Raw genomic sequence first — 23,570 nt, forward strand, 5'->3', positions numbered from 1 at the left:
CAGCCCAAATCAGACGCCCAGCTCAAATCACATGCCCAGGTCAAATCAATCATGCCCAGCTCAAATCACATGCCCAGCTCAAATCAATCATGCCCAGCTCAAATCAATCATGCCCAGCTCAAATCAGATGCCCAGCTCAAATCAATCATGCCCAGCTCAAATCAATCATGCCCAGCTCAAATCAGATGCACAGCCCAAATCAGATGCCCTGAGAGATTTGCAGTCTCAACTTACTTCCCATGTCACCTCCCTGGCCTAGTTCAGGCGCTGAAGTAGCCCGGGGTCAAGTCCTGGAGGGAAATGTATTCTGTCAAATACAGCATTAAAGTAGCTTCTTGGCCGGGCACAGTAGCTCACGCCTGTATCCCAACTACACGGGGAGCCAGGGTGGGAGGATCACCTGAGCCCAGGAGTTGGAGACCAACCTGGGCAACACAGCAAGACTCCTACTTTACAAATATTTTAACAAAAACAAAACAAATTAGCTGGGCGTGGTGGTGCACGCCTGTATCCCAGCTGCTCCGAAGGCTGAGGTGGGAGGATCGCTTGGGTCCAGGAAGTTGAGGCTGCGGTGAGCTATGACCACACCCCTGCACTCCAGCCTGGGTGACAGAGTGAGACCCCGTTTAAAACAAACAAACAAACAAAAAACAGTTTCTCGTGTCTGCTATTGATGTTTGGTGCCCTGTTAAATCCACGCCTACAGAGCCGTGGCTCCTCCCGAGCCTGTGAATCACAGGGTTGCTTTTCCTCCCGGTCGGCATTCTCCACCTTGCAGCCCCACCCCACGCTGCACAGTTGCTGTACAGGGAAAGCACACATGTTTGGAAAAGGCACAGAAATTAGTTGCAAGCAAGGTTTGTTCTGATGGAGTGAAGCCAGTGAGAACGCTCGATCTTTTTTTTTTTTTTTTTTTTTTTTTTTTTTTTTGAGACAGAGTTTCACTCTTGTTGCCCAGGCTGGAGTGCAATGACTCAGTCTCGGCTCACTGCAACCTCCAACTCCCAGGTTCAAGCGATTCTCCTGCCTCAGCCTCCCAAGTAGCTGGGATTACAGGCACTCACCACCACGCCCAGCTAATTTTGTATTTTTAGTTTATATTTATTTATTTATTTTTGTTTCAATAGGTTTTTGGTGAACAGGTGAACAGGTGGTATTTGGTTACATAAATAAGTTCTTTTTTTATTTTTTTATTATTTATTTTTTATTTTTATTTTATTTTATTATTATTATACTTTAAGTTTTAGGGTACATGTGCACAATGTGCAGGTTAGTTACATATGTATACATGTGCCATGCTGGTGTGCTGCACCCATTAACTCGTCATTTAGCATTAGGTATATCTCCTAATGCTATCCCTCCCCCCTCCCCTCACCCCACAACAGTCCCCAGAGTGGGATGTTCCCCTTCCTGTGTCCATGCGTTCTCATTGTTCAGTTCCCACCTATGAGTGAGAACATGCGGTGTTTGGTTTTTTGTTCTTGCGATAGTTTACTGAGAATGATGATTTCGAATTTCATCCATGTCCCTACAAAGGACATGAACTCATCATTTTTTATGGCTGCATAGTATTCCATGGTGTATATGTACCACGTTTTCTTAATCCAGTCTATCATTGTTGGACATTTGGGTTGGTTCCAAGTCTTTGCTATTGTGAATAGAGCTGCAATAAACATACATGTGCCTGTGTCTTTATAGCAGCATGATTTATAGTCCTTTGGGTATATACCCAGTAATGGGATGGCTGGGTCAAATGGTATGTGGGCGAAGGACATGAATAGACACTTCTCAAAAGAAGACATTTATGCAGCCAAAAAACACATGAAAAAATGCTCATCATCACTGGCCATCAGAGAAATGCAAATCAAAACCACAATGAGATACCATCTCACACCAGTTAGAATGGCAATCATTAAAAAGTCAGGAAACAACAGGTGCTGGAGAGGATGTGGAGAAATAGGAACACTTTTACACTGTTGGTGGGACGTAAACTAGTTCAACCATTGTGGAAGTCAGTGTGGCGATTCCTCAGGGATCTAGAACTAATTTTGTATTTTTAATAGAGACGGGGTTTCGCCATGTTGGCCAGGGTGGTCTCGAACTCCTGACCTCAGGTGATCCGCCTGCCTCAGCCTCCCAAAGTGCTGGTATTACAGAGGTGAGCCACCACGCCTGGACCACTCAATCTGTTTTAAAATGTGGAACTTAGACACGAGGCCACTTACGAACTCACTGTTGAACTCACACTCTTGTCTCTGCACCAGTGATGGGAGTGGAATCCCACGCGTGCTGTGGTGCTCTGTCAGTGCCTCTCCCTCCAGCCGCCTGTGGTGGGCTTCTGCGCTGGTCGGACCTAGAAGCTAAGCTGTGGGTTGTTTGCTCCTGGTGATTTCAGCTGGGCTCTCCTCACCAATGAGGAAATGCTGCTCCTTAGAGAGGGTCCAGCCTGTCTGCTTAATTCATGCTACACGGAGCCCAAGCTGCGTGGCAAATCGTTCTCCACGTGCTCACTGAGAAACCAGTGGAAGACCCTTCAGGTGTCAGTGGGGCAGGAATGGCAGTCCCCAAGACCCAGGAGGGTCCAGTCCTTCCCGCTGTGCACCGGAGAGGGAGGCGGGGGGTCGGGGGGACTGTTTCTGGAAGGTACGATCTACGATCCTTGGAATGCGGTAAGGGAGAAGACAGAGCGAGGCGCACACGCATACACAAACACACATACACATTCACATGCATGCACATGTACACACACACCTGTGCACACACATGTACATGCATATCGCACACGTGCACATATGCGCACATGTGTACATGCATATCATCACATGCGTACACATCCTCGCACATGTGCACACCCATATACACATCTGCACACGTATACACACACCTGTGCACACACATGTACATGTATCGCACACACGTACACACTTATCCTCACACGTGTACACACGTATACACGTCTGCACACGTGTGTACATGCATATCGTCACACGTACACGTGTGTGCACATACATGTACACATGTACATACACATCCTGCCCTACCCCGCCAACTGTCTGGCCCTGCTAGTAGGTTCCCGGAAGGGGCTTCCTCCCTGTGGTGGAAACACAGGCTCTTTGGAGGCTGCCTGATTTAGAATTGGTTCAAGGACTTGGGAATGTTCCTGACTGATAATTACAAAAACACAGTTAGTTATCCGTGCCGAGGCGTGGAGAGTGTCGTTAGGCACAGAACTTTTGTTTCAAGTGGAGCAGAGTAAATTTAGAATTGAATGACAGTCAGTCAGTCGCATAAGCACTACGTTGTGTTAGATTTTTGGCATTTTCTCCTCAAATTACTTTTCTTCAGTCTAGATTTGAATTTTAAATACGATTTCTCAGATTTTTTTCTACAGTATTTTAAATGTCAGATCAGAAGATTTTTTGAGTCTCTTCCTCAGAAGTTTGCACTGGCCCTGTATTGCCAAGCACACACCCTCCCTGCCGTCCTGCCACCCCCCGCCTGCCGTGCCCAGGGTCTGTGACGCTCTCCTTACTGTCTTGCCCCCCCCACCCGCTGGGCCCAGGCTCTGTGTCGTCCCTTTCCCCCGCCCGTCGTGCCTAGGGACTGTGACGCCCTCTTTACCGTCCTGCCACCCCCCACCCAACATGCCTAGGGTCTGTGACGCCCTCCTTACCGTCCTGCCCTGCCCAGCGTCTGTGTCATCCCTTTCCCCCGCCCGCCGTGCCCAGGCTCTGTGTCGTCCCTTTCCCCCGCCCATCGTGCCTAGGGACTGTGACGCCCTCCTTACCGTCCTGCCACCCCCCACCCGCCTTGCCCAGGGTCTGTGGCGTCCTCCTTACCATCCTGCCACCCCCTCTCCACCCTGCCCAGGGTCTGTGATATCCCTTCCCCCGGGACCACGCTGCATTCACCCTTCAGGGCTGCAGCTCTGTGAGTTTTGAGCAGCACCGCCTCTGTCCCCTGCACGTGGGCATCTCCACCGCCCAGAACTGCTCATGGGCCCTGGCACTGCTGCTGTGGGCTGCGTCCTGTGTGTCCCTTCCAGGATGTCACGTGCATGAGGTTGTGGGAGCGTGGCCGCTGGCATCTGCTCTTTCCTCTCTGTGTTGGAGGCTCATGCATGGCACCTGTGTCTGCAGCACTTTCCTTCTTCGCGTGAGTCACGTTCCCTCCCGTGGATGGACCATCTGGTCACCAGCAGGGGCATATTCGGGTCCTTTCTAGTTTTTGGCCATCACAGGTAAAGCTGATGTAAACACTTGCAGACTGGTTTTTGTGAGAGTGTTTTATTGGATAAACACTCAGGCGTGGGGTTGCTGGGCCATAGGTACAGTCCTTACTTTGTTAGAAACTCACCACACGCTGTTTTCCACACCCTTCGCGCCATGTCGCATCCCCACGGGCACTGGATGAGATTTCCAGGTGCTGCAGTCAGGCCAGCGTGTGGGGTGGAGTTTGCTGTTTTTAGTGTGTCGGTTGGTGTGCAGTGTTGGCACACGGTGTTGGTGTCCAGTGTTGACACACGGTGTTGGGGTTTGCTGTTTTTAGTGTGTCCAGCTGGTGTGCAATGGTGGCACAGGGTGTTGGTGGGGTTTGCTGTTTTCAGCGTGTCCGGCTGGTGTGCAGTGGTGGCCCACGGTGTTGGTGGGGTTTGCTGGTTTTAGCGTGTCCGGCTGGTGTGCAGTGGTGGCCCACGGTGCTGGTGGGGTTTGCTGTTTTTAGTGTGTCCAGTTGGTGTGCATGGTGGCCCACGGTGTTGGTGGGGTTTGCTGTTTTTAGTGTGTCCGGCTGGTGTGCATGGTGGCAAACGGTGTTGGTGGGGTTTGCTGGTTTTAGTGTGTCCGGCTGGTGTGCAGTGGTGGCCCACGGTGCTGGTGGGGTTTGCTGTTTTTAGTGTGTCCGGCTGGTGTGCATGGTGGCAAACGGTGTTGGTGGGGTTTCCTGGTTTTAGCGTGTCCGGCTGGTGTGCAGTGGTGGCCCACGGTGTTGGTGGGGTTTGCTATTTTCAGCGTGTCCGGCTGGTGTGCAGTGGTGGCCCACGGTGCCGGTGGGGTTTGCTGTTTTTAGTGTGTCCAGTTGGTGTGCATGGTGGCAAATGGTGTTGGTGGGGTTTGCTGGTTTTAGCGTGTCCGGCTCGTGTGCAGTGGTGGCCCACGGTGTTGGTGGGGTTTGCTGGTTTTAGCGTGTCCAGTTGGTGTGCATGGTGGCCCACGGTGTTGGTGGGGTTTGCTATTTTCAGCGTGTCCGGCTGGTGTGCAGTGGTGGCCCACGGTGCTGGTGGGGTTTGCTGTTTTTAGTGTGTCCAGTTGGTGTGCATGGTGGCAAACGGTGTTGGTGGGGTTTGCTGTTTTTAGTGTGTCTGGCTGGTGTGCAGTGTTGTCACACAGTGTTGGTGGGGTTTGCTGTTTTTAGCGTGTCCGGCTGGTGTGCAGTGGTGGCCCACGGTGTTGGTGGGGTTTGCTGGTTTTAGCGTGTCCAGCTGGTGTGCAGTGGTGGCCCACGGTGTTGGTGGGGTTTGCTGGTTTTAGCGTGTCCGGCTGGTGTGCATGGTGGCCCACGGTGTTGGTGGGGTTTGCTGGTTTTAGCGTGTCCGGCTGGTGTGCAGTGGTGGCCCACGGTGTTGGTGGGGTTTGCTGGTTTTAGCGTGTCCGGCTGGTGTGCATGGTGGCCCACGGTGTTGGTGGGGTTTGCTGGTTTTAGCGTGTCCGGCTGGTGTGCATGGTGGCCCACGGTGTTGGTGGGGTTTGCTGGTTTTAGCATGTCCGGCTGGTGTGCAGTGGTGGCCCACGGTGTTGGTGGGGTTTGCTGGTTTTAGCGTGTGCGGCTGGTGTGCAGTGGTGGCCCACGGTGTTGGTGGGGTTTGCTGGTTTTAGCGTGTGCGGCTGGTGTGCATGGTGGCCCACGGTGTTGGTGGGGTTTGCTGGTTTTAGCGTGTGCGGCTGGTGTGCATGGTGGCCCACGGTGTTGGTGGGGTTTGCTGGTTTTAGCGTGTCCGGCTGGTGTGCAGTGGTGGCCCATGGTGTTTTAGTTTGCGATTCCCTAATGAGAGGACATTGGGGCCTTTTCCTGTGCTGTGGTGTGCTTCTGCGCACCCATACGTCGTCTTTGGTGGCCATTCAGAACTGCCGTCCATTAAATCGAGTTCTGTGTTTCTGAGTGCGGAGTTTGAGGACCCCTTCCATGCCCTGGATGCAGGTCCCTCATCAGACTGTTTCAGGCTCCACAGCCAGGCCTCAGCTCCAGCTCCCGCTCCTCTCCTCAGAGCTCCAGCAGCTGCCGCCCCCATCCCCCCTGCTCTGTTTCCTCCTGCCCCCCACCCCAGTGGAGGTGCTCCTTCTCCTCGGTGGACTCGGGCCCTGTGCTCACCTCACCGCTCGCTCCAGGGGCCAGTCTGTTTGCTGCCATCCTCTGCACCCAGAGGCGGTGAGCCAGGCTTAGTGGCTCTGTGAGCACCCAGCGAGCTGATGAGTGGCTGCGTGTCCTGTCTTACCAGCAAGAACGGACAGTCCAACCGTGTGGTTGGGTTGCCGAGAGCGTGAACAGGCAAAGTTCGGTAATATTTTCAGACCACTGCTAATGCAGATGGTGCTCAGAGGTAATGACCTATCAATAAGGAATTCACATGGGCCTGGATCTGAAGTTTCATCAGAGTCCAGTTTTCCTGTTTCCTAAGAAAATAAGGTACACACCATATGGAAATATAATTCGTACCATATAATTTGTTGTTAGCTTTGCAGACACAGCGTAAGTTTCCATTAACAGCACTGAAACCTCCGCCTTAAAAACCAAGCTTCGTGCTGGGAGGGTTGGGAGGGCATCACTTACCGTCCTCAAGTCGGTCATTTCCCTGAACAGAGTGCCCTTCTCACACGGAAGCACACGTTCACGCCTGGTGTGTATCTGACAATCACACTGCCAGCCGCCAGCAGCAGATGGCTTGGTGACAGCGGCTCCAGAGTCCTTTCTGCTTTGAGATTATCCCTCTGTTAAGATTGTTTTCCTTGGCAATGCCTGAGTGTAAAGGAAAGCGTCTCGATGCTGGTGAGTGGCCGGCCAGAGCTTTTCACACAGGAGGACAGAGTTGGCTCTTCTTAAAGCCTGACTTAGAAGTGAGCAGGGTTCCCTGTGGATGAACGCTGCCACGTGACAGCCTTCCCCCTTCATTCTCCTGTTCTGCCTTGGAGCTCGCACCCATTCTGCTTTGCTTGTGTGTTTCATCCATGTGTTTGGAAAGATGGAAGCTTGAATGGAAATTGTCAGAAACGTTACGTTGTGCAAATGGGCTGGAAAAGCTGGTTAACATTGTTTGAAGCCAGCAAGGTCCCACGAGCATTGGCCCACTCTGAGTTAGCCGGGGGTGTTACAGAAGAAGGAACTTCTTTTTCTTTTTTTGAGGCAGACTTGCTCTGTCACCCAGGCTGGAGTGCAGTGGTACGATCCCAGCTCACTGCAACCTCCACCTCCCGGGTTCAAGCAACTACTTTCCTGCCTCAGCCTCCCGAGTAGCTGTGATTACAGATGCGCACCACCGCACCTGGATAATTTTTGTGTTTTTAGTAGAGACAGGGTTTCACCATATCGGTCAGGCTGGTCTCCAACTCCTGGCCTCAGGTGATCCACCCGCCTCAGCCTCCCAAAGTGCTAGGATTACAGGTGTGAGCCACGGTGCCCAGCCTATGTCTGCTATGATATTAAGTATAGAAAAACAGGCTTCAGAACCATGTTCAGAAGCAGGTGCTGAGTAACAGCGTTTGAGTCCATAAGGACCACGTGGAAGAGGGTGGTCCCCTCTGATAGTAACATTGTGTTTCTCCTTTTTCTGTGTTTGGAAACACTCACTCACTGTCTGTGCTACAGTTTCTGCGTGTTGAGTGCAGTCACCTGCTGCACAGGTTCGTGGCTTAGGAGCCTCACAGGCTACATCGCACAGCCCAGGCATCGCACTGCCAGGCACGTAGGAGGCTGCGCCATCTAGGCTTGTGTACGTCACCGTAGTACGTTCACACGGCGACAAAATCACCCAATGACGTGTTTCCCAGAATGCACCCCCCACCGTTCAGCAACGCTTGACTGTACCAGCGGTCCCCTGCCATTTTGGCACCAGGGACTGGTTTTGTGGAAGACAATTTTTCCATGGGTGGGGCAGGGAGCAGGGTGGTTTCAGGTTGAAATTGTTCTACCTCAGATCATGAGGCATTCAGTTCTCATAAGGAGCACGTAACCCAGGTCCCTCACACGCACAGTTCACAGGAGGGTTTGCCCTCCCCTGAGAATCTCATGCCGCCACTGATCTGACAGGAGGTGGAGCTCAGGCGGTCACACTCCTTCACCATCTGCTCACCTCCTGCTGTAGGGCCCAGTTCCTAACAGGCCTTAAACCAGTCCCAGCCTGTGTCCAGGTGTTGCGTACCCCTGCCCAGCACCGGCCAGTATTTCTTTGGAAACACCCAGAAGCCCAGGTGCCCACAAAGCTCTGTTCAGCTGTCAGCAGACCCCTCCCCGGCTGTTCCTGGTCACGCATCCCTCATTTTGCAAACTTTCCAGAGTGGATCGTCATCAGGAAGAAAGGTGCAGCTGGGTGTGGTGGCGCATGCCTGTAATACTGAGGTCAAGAGTTCAAGACCAGGCTGGCCAACATGGTGAAACCCCATCTCTACTAAAAATACAAAACTTAGCCAGGTGTGGTGGCATGCACCTGTAGTACCAGCTACTCAGGAGGCTGAGACATGAGAATGGAGAATTGCTTGAACTCAGGAGGTGAAGGTTGCAGTAAGCTGAGATCGCACCATTGCACTCCAGCCTGGATGACAGAGCGAGACTGCATTTCAAAAAAAAAAAAAAAACGAAGAGAGGTGTGTTTGCACCCTGGCTTTTTTGTTTTTTACAAAATGATGACAGGATCATTTAAACAGCCAGCAGAATTTTAATTATTTGGAACTAATTCCATAATACAGCATAAAAACAGAAAAATAACCAGAAAAAGGTTAAAAATGGGGTGTCCTGGTACACGCTGTTCTTCTTATTAAAACATACCCTTTAGCCTGGATGCAGTGGCTCACACCTGTAATCTTAGCACTTTGAGAGGCCGAGGCAGGAGGGTTGCTTAAGCCCAGAAGGTCAGTGCTGCAGTGAGCTGTGATCGTACCACTGCACTCCAGCCTGGGTGACAGAGTGAGACCCTTTCTCTAAAAATAGAAAAAGACCCTTTAAATCCTGACATATCATGGTTTCATTTCTATCTTTACAGTTGTTCTGAATTTTTTTTTTTTTTTTTGAGATGGAGTCTCACTCTGTCGCCCAGGCTGGAGTGCAGTGGCGTAATCTTGGCTCACTGCAACCCCCACCTCCTGGGTTCAAGTGATTCTGCTGCCTCAGCCTCTGAGTAGCTGGGATTACAGGCGCTCGCCAGCACGACCGGCTTATTTTTTCTATTTTTAGTAGAGACAGGGTTTCACCATGTTAGTCAGGGTGGTCTTGAACTCCTGACCTCAGGTGACCCGCCTGCCTTGGCCTCGCAAAGTGCTGGGATTACAGGCATGAGCCACCGTGCCCGGCCTGAATTTTGAAGATCAAAATCTTTTCATCAAAGTCCCTGAAGGCTTTTCTGTAGAAATCGACAAACTGATTGTGAAATTATCGTGGGCGTGCAAAGGACCCACAGCTGCCGAAACACTGGGGAGGAGTGAAGCTGAATGGCAGCAGGTCCTGGGTGCAGGACTCACAAAACCACAGTCATGGGGCCGCGTGGTGTTGGCTTTCAGACCGATGAGCAGAACGAGAGCGTCCAGAAACAGGCGCCGGCACGCGGACCACTGACTTGATGAAGGCTCAAAGACCATTTAATGGCGTCTTTTAATAAGGATACTGTAAATGATAGGATCACTCATACACCAGAAAGTGAACTTGGAGACAAAAAATTAACCCCAGATGCGTCAGGGACCTGAAGGTAAAGCCCAGAACCGCAGAGCTAGGGCGAAGCCTTTGTGACAGTGGGCCGGGCCACGCTTCGTGGGATACGTCCTCAAAAGACCGCAGAGTGATGACGAAGCCTTTGTCACCGCGGGCCGGGCCACGCTTCCCTGGGTGCGTCCTCAAAAGACTGCAGAGTGACGACGAAGCCTTCGTGACCGCGGGCCGGGCCACGCTTCCCTGGGTGCGTCCTCAAAAGACCGCTCTGTAACAGGGTAAAGCAACGTGTGGACTTCATCAAAATGAACACTTCTGCTTTTTCAAAGGCCTGTTGAAAAAACGAAAAGACAAACCAAAGACTGAGATGTTTGGAGATGATGTATGTAAGGATTTGTCTCCAGAGTATAGAAAGAGCTCTTGAAACTCAGCAGGAAAACAATCCATTTTTTAAAATGGGCAGAAAACAATTTGGAAAGACCCTTTACCAGGGAAGATAGGCGGCAAACAAGCCTGTGAAGAAGACGCTCGGCGTCGTTAGTCATCGGGGAACGCAAAGGAAAAGCACATGGAAATGCCACTGTGCCTCTCGGACTGCTTTCAATTCAAGACTGAGCGTACCGCGTGCCGCTGAGAGTGGGAAGGAGCGTGGACTGGCTCAAACACTTTGGAAAATGGTTGGACAGTTTCTAAAACAGTTAAACGTGCACCTTCCCTGTGGCTCAGCCCTTCCACAGCTGGTATTTGTCCCGGCACAGTGAAAGCACAGGCCACACAGACTTGCCCTGGACACCATTTGAATGCTTCTCCACAGAGGAGCGGGCACTAAACTGGCATCTCCCCAGAACAGGCCACTTCCCAGCTTCAGAAAGGAGCGGGCACAGGCGGGCCTCAGAAAACCACGCAGAGTGAAATCGAAGCGGAGAAGGGAGGAGAGTGAACGAGAGGCTTCCACTTGTGTCAGGCTCTAGAAAGTGCAGCCCAGTCACGGGACAGATCCAGGGGTGCCGGGGTGCCTTGGGGACTGCAGTGCAGAGGAGCAGAGGAAGCCGGGCGAAGGACGCAGCTGTCACCCCCACCATGCCGATGGCTTCGCAGGCGTGTCTCTCTCATATGGCAATGGCTTCACAGGCGTGTCTCTCTGATCATATGGGGATGGCTTCACAGACGTGTCTCTCATCATATGGGGACGGCTTCACAGGCGTGTCTCTCTCATCATATGGCGATGGCTTCGCAGGCGTGTCTCTCTGATCATATGGGGACGGCTTCGCAGGCGTGTCTCTCTCTCATCATATGGGGACGGCTTCACAGGCGTGTCTCTCTCATATGGCGATGGCTTCGCAGGCGTGTCTCTCTGATCATATGGGGATGGCTTCGCAGGCGTGTCTCTCATCATATGGGGACGGCTTCACAGGCGTGTTTCATATGGCGATGGCTTCGCAGGCGTGTCTCTCTGATCATATGGGGACGGCTTTGCAGGCGTGTCTCTCTCATATGGGGACGGCTTTGCAGGCGTGTCTCTCTCATATGGGGACGGCTTTGCAGGCGTGTCTCTCTGATCATATGGGGATGGCTTCGCAGGCGTGTCTCTCTGATCATATGGCGACGGCTTCGCAGGCGTGTCTCTCTCATCATATGGCGATGGCTTCGCAGGTGTGTCTCTCATCATATGGGGACAGCTTCGCAGGCGTGTCTCTCTCATATGGGGACGGCTTCGCAGGTGTGTCTCTCTGATCATATGGCGACGGCTTCACAGGCGTGTCTCTCTCATCATATGGCGATGGCTTTGCAGGCGTGTGTCTCTCTGATCATATGGGGATGGCTTCGCAGGCATGTCTCTCTGATCATACACGTCAGCACGTGTGGCAAGTGTGTTGCTTGCATCTCTGTGTGGCTCTAAATGTTTGTTTTTTGAGACAGGGTCTCGCTCTGTCACCCAGGCTGGAGTGCTGTGGCGCAATCCTCCCACCTCAGACTCCTGCGTAGCTGGGACCACAGGCATGCACCACGGCACCTGGCTAATCTTCCTGTTTTTTATAGAGATGGGGTCTTTGCCATGTTGCCCAGGCTGGTCTTGACTTCCTGGGCTCTAGTGATCCACCTGCCTTGGCCTCCACAGTGCTAGGACTGCAGCCGTGCACCGCCTCTGTGAATGTTCTGAACGACAGGGGCATTTGTCAGCTTTGCGTCCACCCCAAGACTTGTTTTGAAATGGTGAGGTTGAAACTCACAGGTGTCCCTTAAATGTGATGTGCGGTAACTTGAGTTGATGAGGTTTTGCTTGTGAATTTCTCATTCTTCTTTCCCTTTTTTGTTCCAGAGCGCCGCCCTGTGCTGGGCTGCCGGGAGCTCGTCTTCAGGAACCTCTCCAAGATCCTCCCTGCCCTGTGCCACGACATCACCGACTGGGTGGTGGGGACCCGAGTGAAGTCGGCACAGCTGCTCCGAGTGCTGCTGCTGCATGCCGAGGACCACGCCACGCAGCACCTGGAGGTCGTCCTCCGGACCCTGTTCCAGGCCTGCACTGACGAGGAGGCAGCCGTGGTCCAAAGTGTAAGTGGCCGTGTTCCAGTCGTGGTCGCGGAGCTGTAACTCGAGCTTAAGATCCCGCCTCTGTGGTGTGCGGGGCCCGAGGCTGTACTGTAGCCAAGACAGCGTTCCCCTCACCCCCGGGCCGCAGGCCCTCCCCACACCCAGCCCCTGGGAACAACTGATCTCCTTTCTGTGCCTGTAGGTAACAGCGTGTTGAGGGTGAACCCTTCATGCTCATTTTCAAGCACACTCGGGGGTGCAGTGCCAGGTGCATGTTGTGTAAACGTGTTGTGTAGACGTGCCGTGCACCAGACAGACAGGGCCCGGGCTGCTGACACAGGACCGAGATGCCCAGCGTTCAGCATTGACATCCGGGCTGTCCTGAGGGCCCTTCCAGGCCTCGCAGGGGCTGTGGGAGCACCCAGGCGGGGGATGATGGCACAGCTTCGGGTGTCCTGCGAGTGGCGTCCCTGGTGCAGTCCTCTTTCTCACTCCCTGTCCACACTCGGCTGCTGGTTATCGCCTCGGCACCACTGGGTACGCACGAGGGAGTCCCATGCTCAGGCCTCTCCTCCTCACTAGGCCGGGCCACGCCCTGCGCTGACAGTCACCACCATGAGGACTTCACACCCACCCCACAAGGATGCTTCCTAGTGCTCAGGAGAACAACTAAAGCTTTGACTTGAGATTTCAGTTCAAAATATCCTCATCTTGAACCTTAAAGTCCATTGCAAGGTAGCCTGGCCAGCAGCTTTTACTTCTAGTGCTCCAGGTCACTGTTACTAGCCCGGCGTAGTGGCGTGCACCTGTGGTTCCAGCTCCCGGGAGGCTGAGGTGGGAGGATCGCTTGAGCCCGGGAGTTTGAGGCCTCAGTGAGCTATGATTGCGCCACTACTCTCCAGCCTGGGCGACGGAATGAGACACTGTCTCAGATAAAACAAAAAAATCTAAATCACTGTGACTGATTTAAAGTAAATGTTTCAGGTTCCATGTTATTTACATGTCATCTTTCTGCTTTTCAAAAACTACCGTGAATTTAAAATTGTCTGTAGTTCTCTGTGGAACCTACAGGAGAGCAAGAGACACGGGGGTGAGGCTGAGAGGACGAGAGACGTGTGTGTGATCCGCTGTGGAATCCCACGGTGCAGAGGGGCTGGTGTGTGTGTGATCCGGTGTGAAATCCCACGGTGCAGACGGGCTGGTGTGTGTGTGTGATCCACTGTGGAATCCCACGGTGCAGAGGGGCTGGTGTGTGTGTGTGATCCGGTGTGGAATCCCACGGTGCAGAGGGGCTGGTGTGTGTGTGATCCGGTGTGAAATCCCACAGTGCAGAAGGGCTGGTGTGTCTGTGATCCGCTGTGAAATCCCACGGTGCAGAGGGGCTGGTGTGTGTGTGATCCACTGTGGAATCCCACGGTGCAGAGGGGCTGGTGTGTGTGTGATCCGCTGTGGAATCCCACGGTGCAGAGGGGCTGGTGTGTGTGTGATCCGGTGTGAAATCCCACGGTGCAGAGGGGCTGGTGTGTGTGTGATCCACTGTGGAATCCCACGGTGCAGAGGGGCTGGTGTGTGTGTGATCCGCTGTGGAATCCCACGGTGCAGAGGGGCTGGTGTGTGTGTGATCCGCTGTGGAATCCCACGGTGCAGAGGGGCTGGTGTGTGTGTGATCCGCTGTGGAATCCCACGGTGCAGAGGGGCTGGTGTGTGTGTGTGATCCGCTGTGGAATCCCACGGTGCAGAGGGGCTGGTGTGTGTGTGATCCGCTGTGGAATCCCACGGTGCAGAGGGGCTGGTGTGTGTGTGATCCGCTGTGGAATCCCACGGTGCAGAGGGGCTGGTGTGTGTGTGTGATCCGCTGTGGAATCCCACGGTGCAGAGGGGCTGGTGTGTGTGTGATCCGGTGTGAAATCCCACGGTGCAGAGGGGCTGGTGTGTGTGTGATCCACTGTGGAATCCCACGGTGCAGAGGGGCTGGTGTGTGTGTGTGATCCGCTGTGGAATCCCACGGTGCAGAGGGGCTGGTGTGTGTGTGATCCGCTGTGGAATCCCACGGTGCAGAGGGGCTGGTGTGTGTGTGATCCGCTGTGGAATCCCACGGTGCAGAGGGGCTGGTGTGTGTGTGATCCGCTGTGGAATCCCACGGTGCAGAGGGGCTGGTGTGTGTGTGATCCGCTGTGGAATCCCACGGTGCAGAGGGGCTGGTGTGTGTGTGATCCGCTGTGGAATCCCACAGTGCAGAGGGGCTGGTGTGTGTGTGTGATCCGCTGTGGAATCCCACGGTGCAGAGGGGCTGGTGTGTGGTGTCCACTGTGGAATCCCACGGTGCAGAGGGGCTGGTGAGTGTGTGATCCACTGTGGGCTTCCACGGTACAGAGGGGCTGGTGTGTATTGATCAGCTTAGTGATGGGAAGGTTGGGTCACTGGCATCCGATGAGGGGTGTGTGGTGAACCCCGCAGCTGGGACACAGCATCCTTTGGGCCAGACTTCACTGCCTGGGAGGCGTGTCCAGCTCGCTGGCCTCAGGGACGTTCTGAGACCACACCCGGACCCTTGTACCTTTCCTGAGGGCTCTGAGCATGTGCCAAGGACTCACTCGGCCTAACGCGGGGCTCTGTCTGGTGCACGGCTGTGTCTGGGAGGCCACGGCGCCGAGAGGAGGAGCCCGGCTGAGACCCTCGGGTTTGGCTCTGAGTTTTCTCATGTTTGTTTCTCGCAGTGTACCAGATCCGCAGAGCTCGTCGGGACGTTTGTCAGCCCTGAGGTGTTTCTGAAGCTGATCTTATCGACGCTGAAGAAGACGCCCTCCGCCTCCGGCCTCCTGGTGCTGGCCTCCGCCATGCGGGGTTGCCCCCGAGAAGCCCTCCAGCCGCACCTGGCAGCCGTCGCCACGGAGCTGGCACAGGCCCACATCTGCCAGGCATCTGAAAACGTAAGAGCACTTGGGAGATGCGGGAGTGGAGAGGAGAAGCCTCCCCTGCCCGGCCGTCAGCCATCATAATGACATGTCTGTGGGTCCGCCCCGTGCCGCCAGGCCGGGCCGTCGGAAACACCTGCGGTAACCGGGGTGCCCTCGCTGATACCCCTTGTTCCGGGGCCTCGTCCTGCGCTGTGCGGAGCTCCAGCCCTAGCCCCAGCCCCAGCTGCAGGCGGCCGCTCACGTTTACATTCGTTGCTGCCCCTTTCTTGGCCACACTGACCACAGTTCACGTGTTTGATGATTCAGGAGGCGTCCATGGCCGGGACCCTCTGGCCCATGCTGCTGGGGGTAGATGCGGGGTCCACGTCATCCCACCCCTGAGGAGCGTGGTCGCACGTCCACCATCCCATCCAGTCCCCAGGGTACCTGCACAGATCACACGTCCTCAGGGGGCACTGACAGCCTGTTCCCCATCAGCCCTGCCTGGCATTCCGATCTGTGCTTCACACAGCCCAGCTGAGGATTTGCCAGAGACATTTGTTTAATTTTAAATTGAGCAGCAAATCCTTGAGCTCAGAAGCTGGAACAGCCTGGGTAGTTGGGCTCAATTGTTTGGAATAATCCATAGTTGTATTCCATGGAAGAAGAGGTGATGGCTTTGCTTTCGTTTGAAGGTGAGTGGTCCCTGTCAGTGTGTGTGTTGGACTCAGCACCCCAGATCTTTCTGGGACACAGGGCTGCCCCCACCAGGCGGCCGTGCCATGCAGGGCGGGCCTCAGCTCACCCCTGGAGGCACTTGCTCCGGCTCGGTCGTTTCTGGCGGCTTCTATGGCCCCAAAGCTGGCCTGGGGCGCGGGGACTTGCCACTGTGCTCTCAGCCCGGCCTGTCTTGTGTCAGGCTCCCTCTCCGTCCTCAGAACGAGAGGTGGGGCTGTCGACAGTCATTTTTGTAAACTGTTTTAAGAAACCTGTAAGCAGTTCCTGGAATACACAGAGGGAAGGACACTGAGCTGGGGTCAGGAAGGGAGCGGGGGAGGGGGCCGGGCCGCGTGCTCATGGCATTTCAGCCATGCTCCAGCTTTTCCCAAAACCCGTTTTTAACACATCATCGAATGGGTGTCAGTTCTGCACTTTCCTTCACCCACGAGGGGTTATGAGGATGCCTTTGATTTCTGTATACAGATTTGCAAGCCAGAAGCATTTTTTCCTAGAAGGGCATAACTTGAAAACGTGCACAGGTGCCTAAATCCTTATCTCACAAACTTTATAGCAAAGAAAGTGTAGTTTTCACATCTCCATGTTGGTTACAGGAAAACGGAATTGTGTCATCCCACAGTTGTGCGTTTGGCTCCCCATCTTCCAGTTTTATCGAGGAAAAATTTAATCACAATCTTTCAAACAGAGACGTCTGTCCGACAAAGTCCAGTCACACGGGACCCCTGGGAAGCCAGCCTCAACCTTCCAGGCTGCGAACGTGTGTCGGCCCTTTGGCCAAGGAGCCAGTCACAGTGAAAACCCAAGACGTACATTTCACTCCTTTCTTGTTTTTATTTTTTTGTTTGAGGTTGATCCTCCCACCTCAGCCTCCTGAGTCACTGGGACTACAGGTGTGCACCACCACACCTGGGTAATTTATTTTAATTTATTTTTATTTATTTACTTTTTGGGACAGAGTCTTGCTCTGTCACCCAGGCTGGAATGCAGTGGCGCAATCTTGGCTCACTGCAGCCTCCGCCTCCCAGGTTCAAGCAATTCTCCTGCCTCAGCCTCCCAAGTAGCTGGGATTACAGGCATGCACCACCACACCCGGCTAATTTTTGTGTTTTTAGTAGAGACGGGGTTTCTCCATGTTGGCCAGGCTGGTCTTGAACTCCTGACTTCAAGTGATCAGCCCACCTCGGCCTCCCAAAGTGCTGGGATTACAGGTGTTAGCTACCGCACCTGGCCCCATTTTACTCCTTAACAGACTTAAATTTTTGGCAAGAAAGGGTGAACGTACTCAGGTCTCAGTCAGAATCAGGCCCCAGTCAGAATCAGGCCCGCGGTTCTGTGCTCTTCCCACGCCCCTGTGCTCTTCCCGCGGCCGGCCGGGCTTTGTTTGTGTCATGTCATTTGGGAAGTCGATTATGTTTCCCACAGCTATTCTCCAGTAGCTATGAGAACAGGTTGAAAATGTCTTTCAAGAACAAACCGAAATTGTTTTAAAAGCTCGTGTTTAAACAGAGAAGTCCGTGTAAATGTATTCTAAACTGAGCCTGGCTTCACTCCCTGCCCTGGGGTTCACAGGAAATCTGGCTTTAGCAGTAGGTACTTCCAGGTGTCTCGGGCCCAGTAGGGCCCCTAGAGCTCGACAGACGGGAACTGGAGTCTCCTGGGAAGGAGTTTAGGACAGGTGCCTAGAGTGAGGAAATGGGTAACTCACCGATTTGCTTCTCACACAGGGAAGCCAGCAGTTGTGGGATGCCATTGCCATTGTTGAAATAGGAGTCTCTTGTGCTTTTCTGAATTAAAAACTTTTGCAATCTTAGATAACATTGTTTCAGAAAACAATGTTTGAAATACTCAGTATTTCAAAAAAATACTGAGAATTATTTCCTGCTGTATCTTTTTTCTTTTTCATTCTGTGTGTGTGCGTTGTATGTAGGCAGACACTGAAAATTGTCTGGTCAAATATAGAGAAATCTATAAATGTGAAGTCTTGTCACTTCCTCAGAGACGGTGCTGCGTTCGTGGCAGGAGGGTGGCGCTTGCTGCAAAGGATGCCTGATTCCCTGTTTGTTCCTGTGCTTGGAGGTGTGGTCAGCCAGGAGGGGCTGTGTCTTCTAAACGCGCCTGCCTTTTGATTTTAACCGAAAAGATGATCGCTCCTGAAATGTACATGACAGGTCATTCTAGAAACTAGCCAGATAGTGTCCTCAGAAGTCAGCCAGTTAGTACAGGCCTTAGAGAAATTGGGCTGTGGGAAAAATCAGGAATGGAATAAAAACAAATCTGTGGCTTCTGTGGGAGTTGGGGCCACGACAGGGCCACACGGCTCCTCCAGCTCCGAGGGAGACGGGGCCGCGCGGCTCCTCCAGCTCCGAGGGAGACGGGGCCATGCAGCTCTGTGTCTTCTGTGGGTCAGGGCGGGGCCGGGGTGCAAGGACAGAACGCTGCTGTAGTACAGTGGGAGTGTTTTGTTTAGTCTTCCATGATTTACGTCAGTGGGGAATGAGGCTTAGAGTTTTAGAACTGATTAGGAAATTTAGAGCCAACCCATTGTCTAGCCAAATAATTACCAAACTTCTTTGAACTTGCGCCCCCATTAGTAAAAACAGTTTTTAAGCATAGGCCTCCAATATATGTACACTGTTGATAAATCATGTGTTTAAATTACATGGCCACGGTCCTGACTCACTCTGTACTTTATGAAACATACATAAAATAGACATTAGAGGGACGTTATAAGAAGTAAATACAGGCCAGGCGTGGTGGTTCTTATCTATAATCCCAGCACTTTGGGAGGCCACGGCAGGAGGATCACTTAAGGCTAGGAGTTTGAGACTGCAGTTGGCCGCGATTGCATCACTGCACTCCAGCCTGGGTGACAGAGCAAGACCCTGTCTCTAAAAAATAAGTTAAAATTTATTTAGAAAGAAGTAAGCACACGCAAAGCCTTAGGAATTCTTGGGTCCAGCACGCGCCTGCTGTGTTGCGGGCTTCAGAGCCTGGCTGATTCACAGTGGATGAGGCTGGAGCCGGGAGGGGAAGCCATTCATCCAGCGCAGCCGTAGGTGCAGAGCTGAGACTCCACCTCCCCGTCAATCAGGAAACATGTTAAACCATAGAATTTTATTTGTCTTAAAACTTGGTGTTATAGAAAAGCTCAAAAATGCACAGAAGAGGGGCAGGCAGCAGAGCGACTGCCAGCTTCAGCGCTGACCAGCCCTTGGCATGCGTGTTCTGCCTGCCTGGGGCCACTTTTCTTTTTAACTTTGGAGGGCGGGGAGAACTTGGGCGTGTTGTAAAGCAGATAATGCAGTGCGCCGTCATTTCCCTCACAGGTGCCGTGTGCATCACTAACGCAGCTTCTCCACCACATAGCTCAAGTGCCTGTTCACATTTCACAAAATAAGCACAGATTCCTTAGCTCCCAGTCTGTGTTCAGTTTTCCCATCAACAAGCACGCCCTTTTATGGTTGACGTGCCGGCACCCTACCTCCAGCGCCTGGGGGCTCTCCCTGCAAGGGCTCTCCCACGGCCGCTGCCCCTCGTGAGCCGTAGACTAGGAGCCCCGGGCGGGCTCTGTCGGCCCTGGCACTGGGGCCGGAGCGGGAGCCCTGTATTAGTCCGTTCTCATGTCGCTAATAAAGACGTACCACGGACTGTGTAATTTGTAAAGAAAAAGAGGCTTAATGGACTCACAGTTCCACATGGCTGTGCAGGCCTCACCATCATGGTGGAAGGCAGAGGGGCAGCAAAGTCACGTCTTACATGGCAGCAGGCAAGAGAGTGTGCAGGGGAACTGCCCTTTATACCAACATCAGATCTCGTGAGACTTACTATCAAGAGAACAGCGCGGGAAAGACCCACCCCCATGATTCAGTTCCCTCCCACAGGGTCCCTCCCAGGACACGTGGGGATTATGGGAGCTACAGTTCAAGATGGGATTCGGGTGGGGACACGACCAAATTGTACCAAGCTCTGACAGTGCCGCCGGTCTCTTCCAGGACCTCTACCTGGAGCGCCTGCTGCTGTGTGTGCAGGCTCTGGTGTCTGTGTGTCATGAGGACTGTGGCGTGGCCAGCCTGCAGCTCATGGACGTGCTGCTGACAATAGTGGCCCTCGCAGGTGCTACCGGCCTGAGGGACAAGGTAAGGCTGACGGTGGTGGCTGCTGCTTGACCTAGTGGAGCTCACAGCTGGAAGGCATCTCTAAGTGAGGTGAACTGTCTCCTATGCATCCCCTCTGTGCTTGAGCCCCAGGCCTCAAACATGTCTGACCAGCAAAGACCAGGGATTGAGAACCTTGCGGGTGAGTCCCCGGGCAACGGCCTTCGGGGCAGCTCTCCAGCTGCCAGTGTATTCTGGCATCAGGGAGTGGAGACAGCTGTTTAATGTTAGGGTCTACAGCAAAGAAGCAAACAAGAAATAAGACGTAACCTTTAAACCTGCGCACTTGAGTGGGGTTTAATAGTGCACATGTCGCCGGGCGTGGCGGCTCACGCCTGTAATCCCAGCACTTTGGGAGGCCGAGGTGGGCGGATCACCTGAGGTCAGGAGTTTGAGACCAGCCTGACCAACATGGTGAAACCCCGTCTCTACTAAAAATACAAAAAATTAGCCAGGCGTGTTGTCATGTGCCTGTAGTCCCAGCTACTCAGGAGGCTGAGGCAGGAAAATTGCTTGAACCAGGGAAGCAGAGGTTGCAGTGAGCCAAGATCGTGCCACTGCACTCCAGCCTGGGCTGAGCAACAGAGCGAGACTCCGTCAAAAAAAAAAAAAAAAAGTGCATGTGCATGTGTGACTGAGTCGAGAGAAGATACCGTCATTTCCCACTCTCATTGCAGCACAGCGTTCAGAAGTACTTCTCGCCCATGGGCTCCCTGTTTATGCCCAAAAATCATCTTTTTTCTTCAGTGGAGTCTCACTCTGTCACCCAGGCTGGAGTGCAGTGGCACGATCTCGGCTCACTGCAACTTCTGCCTCCCAGGTTCAAGTGATTTTCCTGCCTCAGCCTCCTGAGTAGCCGCGATTACAGGCGCCCACCACCACACCCGGCTAATTTTTATATTTTTAGTAGAGACAAGGTTTTGCCACGTTGGCCAGGTTGGTCTCAAGCTCCTGACTGCAGGTGATCCACCTGCCTCAGCCTCCCAAAGGGCTGGGATCATAGGCATGAGCCACCGCACCTGGACATTATGCCCAAAAATCTTTTAACCCCAACCTTCTAATGGGCTTCTAGGGCCCCTGGAGGCCCCAGTATCTGTCTGCCACTCTGGAAGCTGAGACTTAGTTCCTCCTCCCATTCTGTCTCTGTGGACAGCCCCTCTCGGCAGATTCTCTCTCTGGGAGATTTATGGCCTGAATGTACTATGGGGAACCTGGTGTGGAGGAGGCTGCTGCCCTCCCCTTCCTTCTTGGGGCCTCTTTAAAAACAAGCTTCCCAAGGGGCGTGTGTCTCAGCAGACGCTGTCACTGTTAGGGCCTGAGGTACCAGCAAAAGCAAAGTCTTTGCCTGCTGGTCATGGGGGAGGAAGCCAGGTAGCCCCAGATTCAGACTCCAGGCTTGGGGCAGTGGCCACCGGGGAGCCTCAGCCCTTCCTCTGTTCCTAAGCCCCCAAGGAGAGCAGCCAGCTAAAAGTAAAAGGTGGCCAAGGTTATCATCTCTGTCTGCCCAGTTACTTTTACCTGGAGGTCTGGTCTGCTGGGCTTAACTCTTTAAGCCACTTGCCCGCCCCTCTCTGCTCCTCACCACCTCAGAGGAGCCCTGCCTGCCCAGGCGGACACCCAGCGTCCGTGTAAGCCCCAGGACCACCTGTGCTGTGTGCATCCCAGTGTGCACAGTGCCTGCTTCATGATTCGCTGCAGAGACGGCGTTGGTGTGAACAGGATCAGGGTCTCGCCCTGCACCCGCGGCTCTCGCTCTCCTGCACCCTGGGCGGGGCTCCCTGTGGCAGCCTCCCTCCTGATTATCCTGGCAGGCCCCGCCTGTGTGGTTCTTACGCGTGAGGGGGATAGTGAGTCCCAGCAGGCAGGCAGGCTTGAGCCCTGAGTGTTGGAATTGTCTCAGTCTCTGACTTGTAACCTCCAGGCACAGGAGACGATGGACTCACTGGCCATGGTGGAGGGTGTCAGCGGCTGCCAGGACCTCTACCGCAAGCACATCGGTCCCCTCCTGGAGCGGGTGACCGCGTCGCACCTCGACTGGACCGCACACTCGCCAGAGCTCCTGCAGTTCAGTGTCATCGTCGCGCAGTCAGGTGAGCCGTCCCGACAGCTGGCGAGCCGTGCCTGGCCCCACTCAGGCTACACACCTGCTCCCCCAGGTGCTCAGCAGGTACCAGCGCCGACCAGCTGAGCTGTGGTTCACTGAAGCGTGTTGTTAAAAGTACCCAATAGTCACTCTTGCCTGTGGAGAACCAGCATTTTAAGGAGCATCGCATTGAAGACTGTGGGACGCAGCTCTTCCACTTGGCCCGGGCACACGCTTTCATGTGAAACCTTCAAAGTGTGCTCTTCCGTGGCCTGTTTTGTAGCCTGGCTTCTTAAATACGTCTGGATTTTGTTGCAGAATCTAGATGTCTAGCTGCATGGGTGCTGTGTGTGACATGGGGGCCTTAGCCCCAGCCCCTCTGAGACCAGCATTTCTGTGGTTCTCTTTGAGCCTGCGGATCAGCCACTTTTCCTGGGATGGACAGTGTGGCCCAGTGGGGCTTCAGTGCGGGGCAAGATCCGCTGCAGAACCCTAAGGAGGCGTCTGCTCAGCAGCCATAGTGCCTTGGGACACACGGCCCGTGCTGCTCCACGGGCCGTGAACTCGCCGCGGTAGCTCTTCCTCGTTTGCCTCCCCGGCTCTCCCGCTCCCGCCTGCAGCTCCGAGTGCCCCCGCCTCCTGTTGGATGTGTGCACCAGGGTGGTCGTGCTCTGCATCTGAGGATGCTAAGATCGTTCTTACGCAATCTCTGTGCCTGGTAGGGACTCACCTTTTTTTTCCTGAGACTTGGAAAAATATCCAAAATTGTTCTTTGTCAGCTGCATTCAAAACTGTTTCCAAATTAGAAAAGAAAATACTGGCTGGGCGTGGTGGCTCACGCCTGTAATCCCAGCACTTTGGGAGGCTGAAGTGGGAGGATCACTTGAGCTCAGGAGTTCGAGACCAGCCTGGCCAACACGGCAAGAGCTCATCTCTACAAAAAGATGAAGAAAAAAACCGCACGTGCACCTCTGAATCTAAAACTTAAAAATAAATAAAATACAGTTAGCCAGGCATGGTGGTGTGCACCTGTGGCCCCAGCTACTCAGGAAGCTGAAGCGGGAGGATCCCTGGAGCCCAGGAGTTAGAAGCTTCAGTGAGCTGTGACTGCACCACTGCACTCCAGCCTGGGCAACAGAGCAAGGCCCTGTCTCTAAAACCAAACAAAAAACAAAGCTGGAGATTGCTGACGTGCACTCGGGGCGTTAAACACTTTATGCCAGACGCTGCTCTGCAAGCCTTAGGGCCGTCAGCTCATCT

General features: G+C 53.6%; 1 protein-coding gene across 2 annotated transcripts in view; it reads left to right on the forward strand.

The window, feature by feature from the left end:
• Nucleotides 1-23,570, forward strand: part of DNAAF5 (dynein axonemal assembly factor 5) — a 63,036-nt gene that overhangs the window by 16,709 nt on the left and 22,757 nt on the right. For both annotated transcript variants that reach the window (XM_063606162.1, XM_008973113.4), the window contains exons 5-8: nucleotides 12,227-12,459; nucleotides 15,156-15,368; nucleotides 20,066-20,209; nucleotides 22,149-22,317. In XM_063606162.1, coding sequence (XP_063462232.1) covers nucleotides 12,227-12,459; nucleotides 15,156-15,368; nucleotides 20,066-20,209; nucleotides 22,149-22,317 — 759 coding nt within the window. The remainder of the gene's footprint in view (nucleotides 1-12,226; nucleotides 12,460-15,155; nucleotides 15,369-20,065; nucleotides 20,210-22,148; nucleotides 22,318-23,570) is intronic.

Source organism: Pan paniscus, chromosome 6 (genome assembly GCF_029289425.2).
Source record: "Pan paniscus chromosome 6, NHGRI_mPanPan1-v2.0_pri, whole genome shotgun sequence".
NCBI lineage: Eukaryota > Metazoa > Chordata > Mammalia > Primates > Hominidae > Pan > Pan paniscus.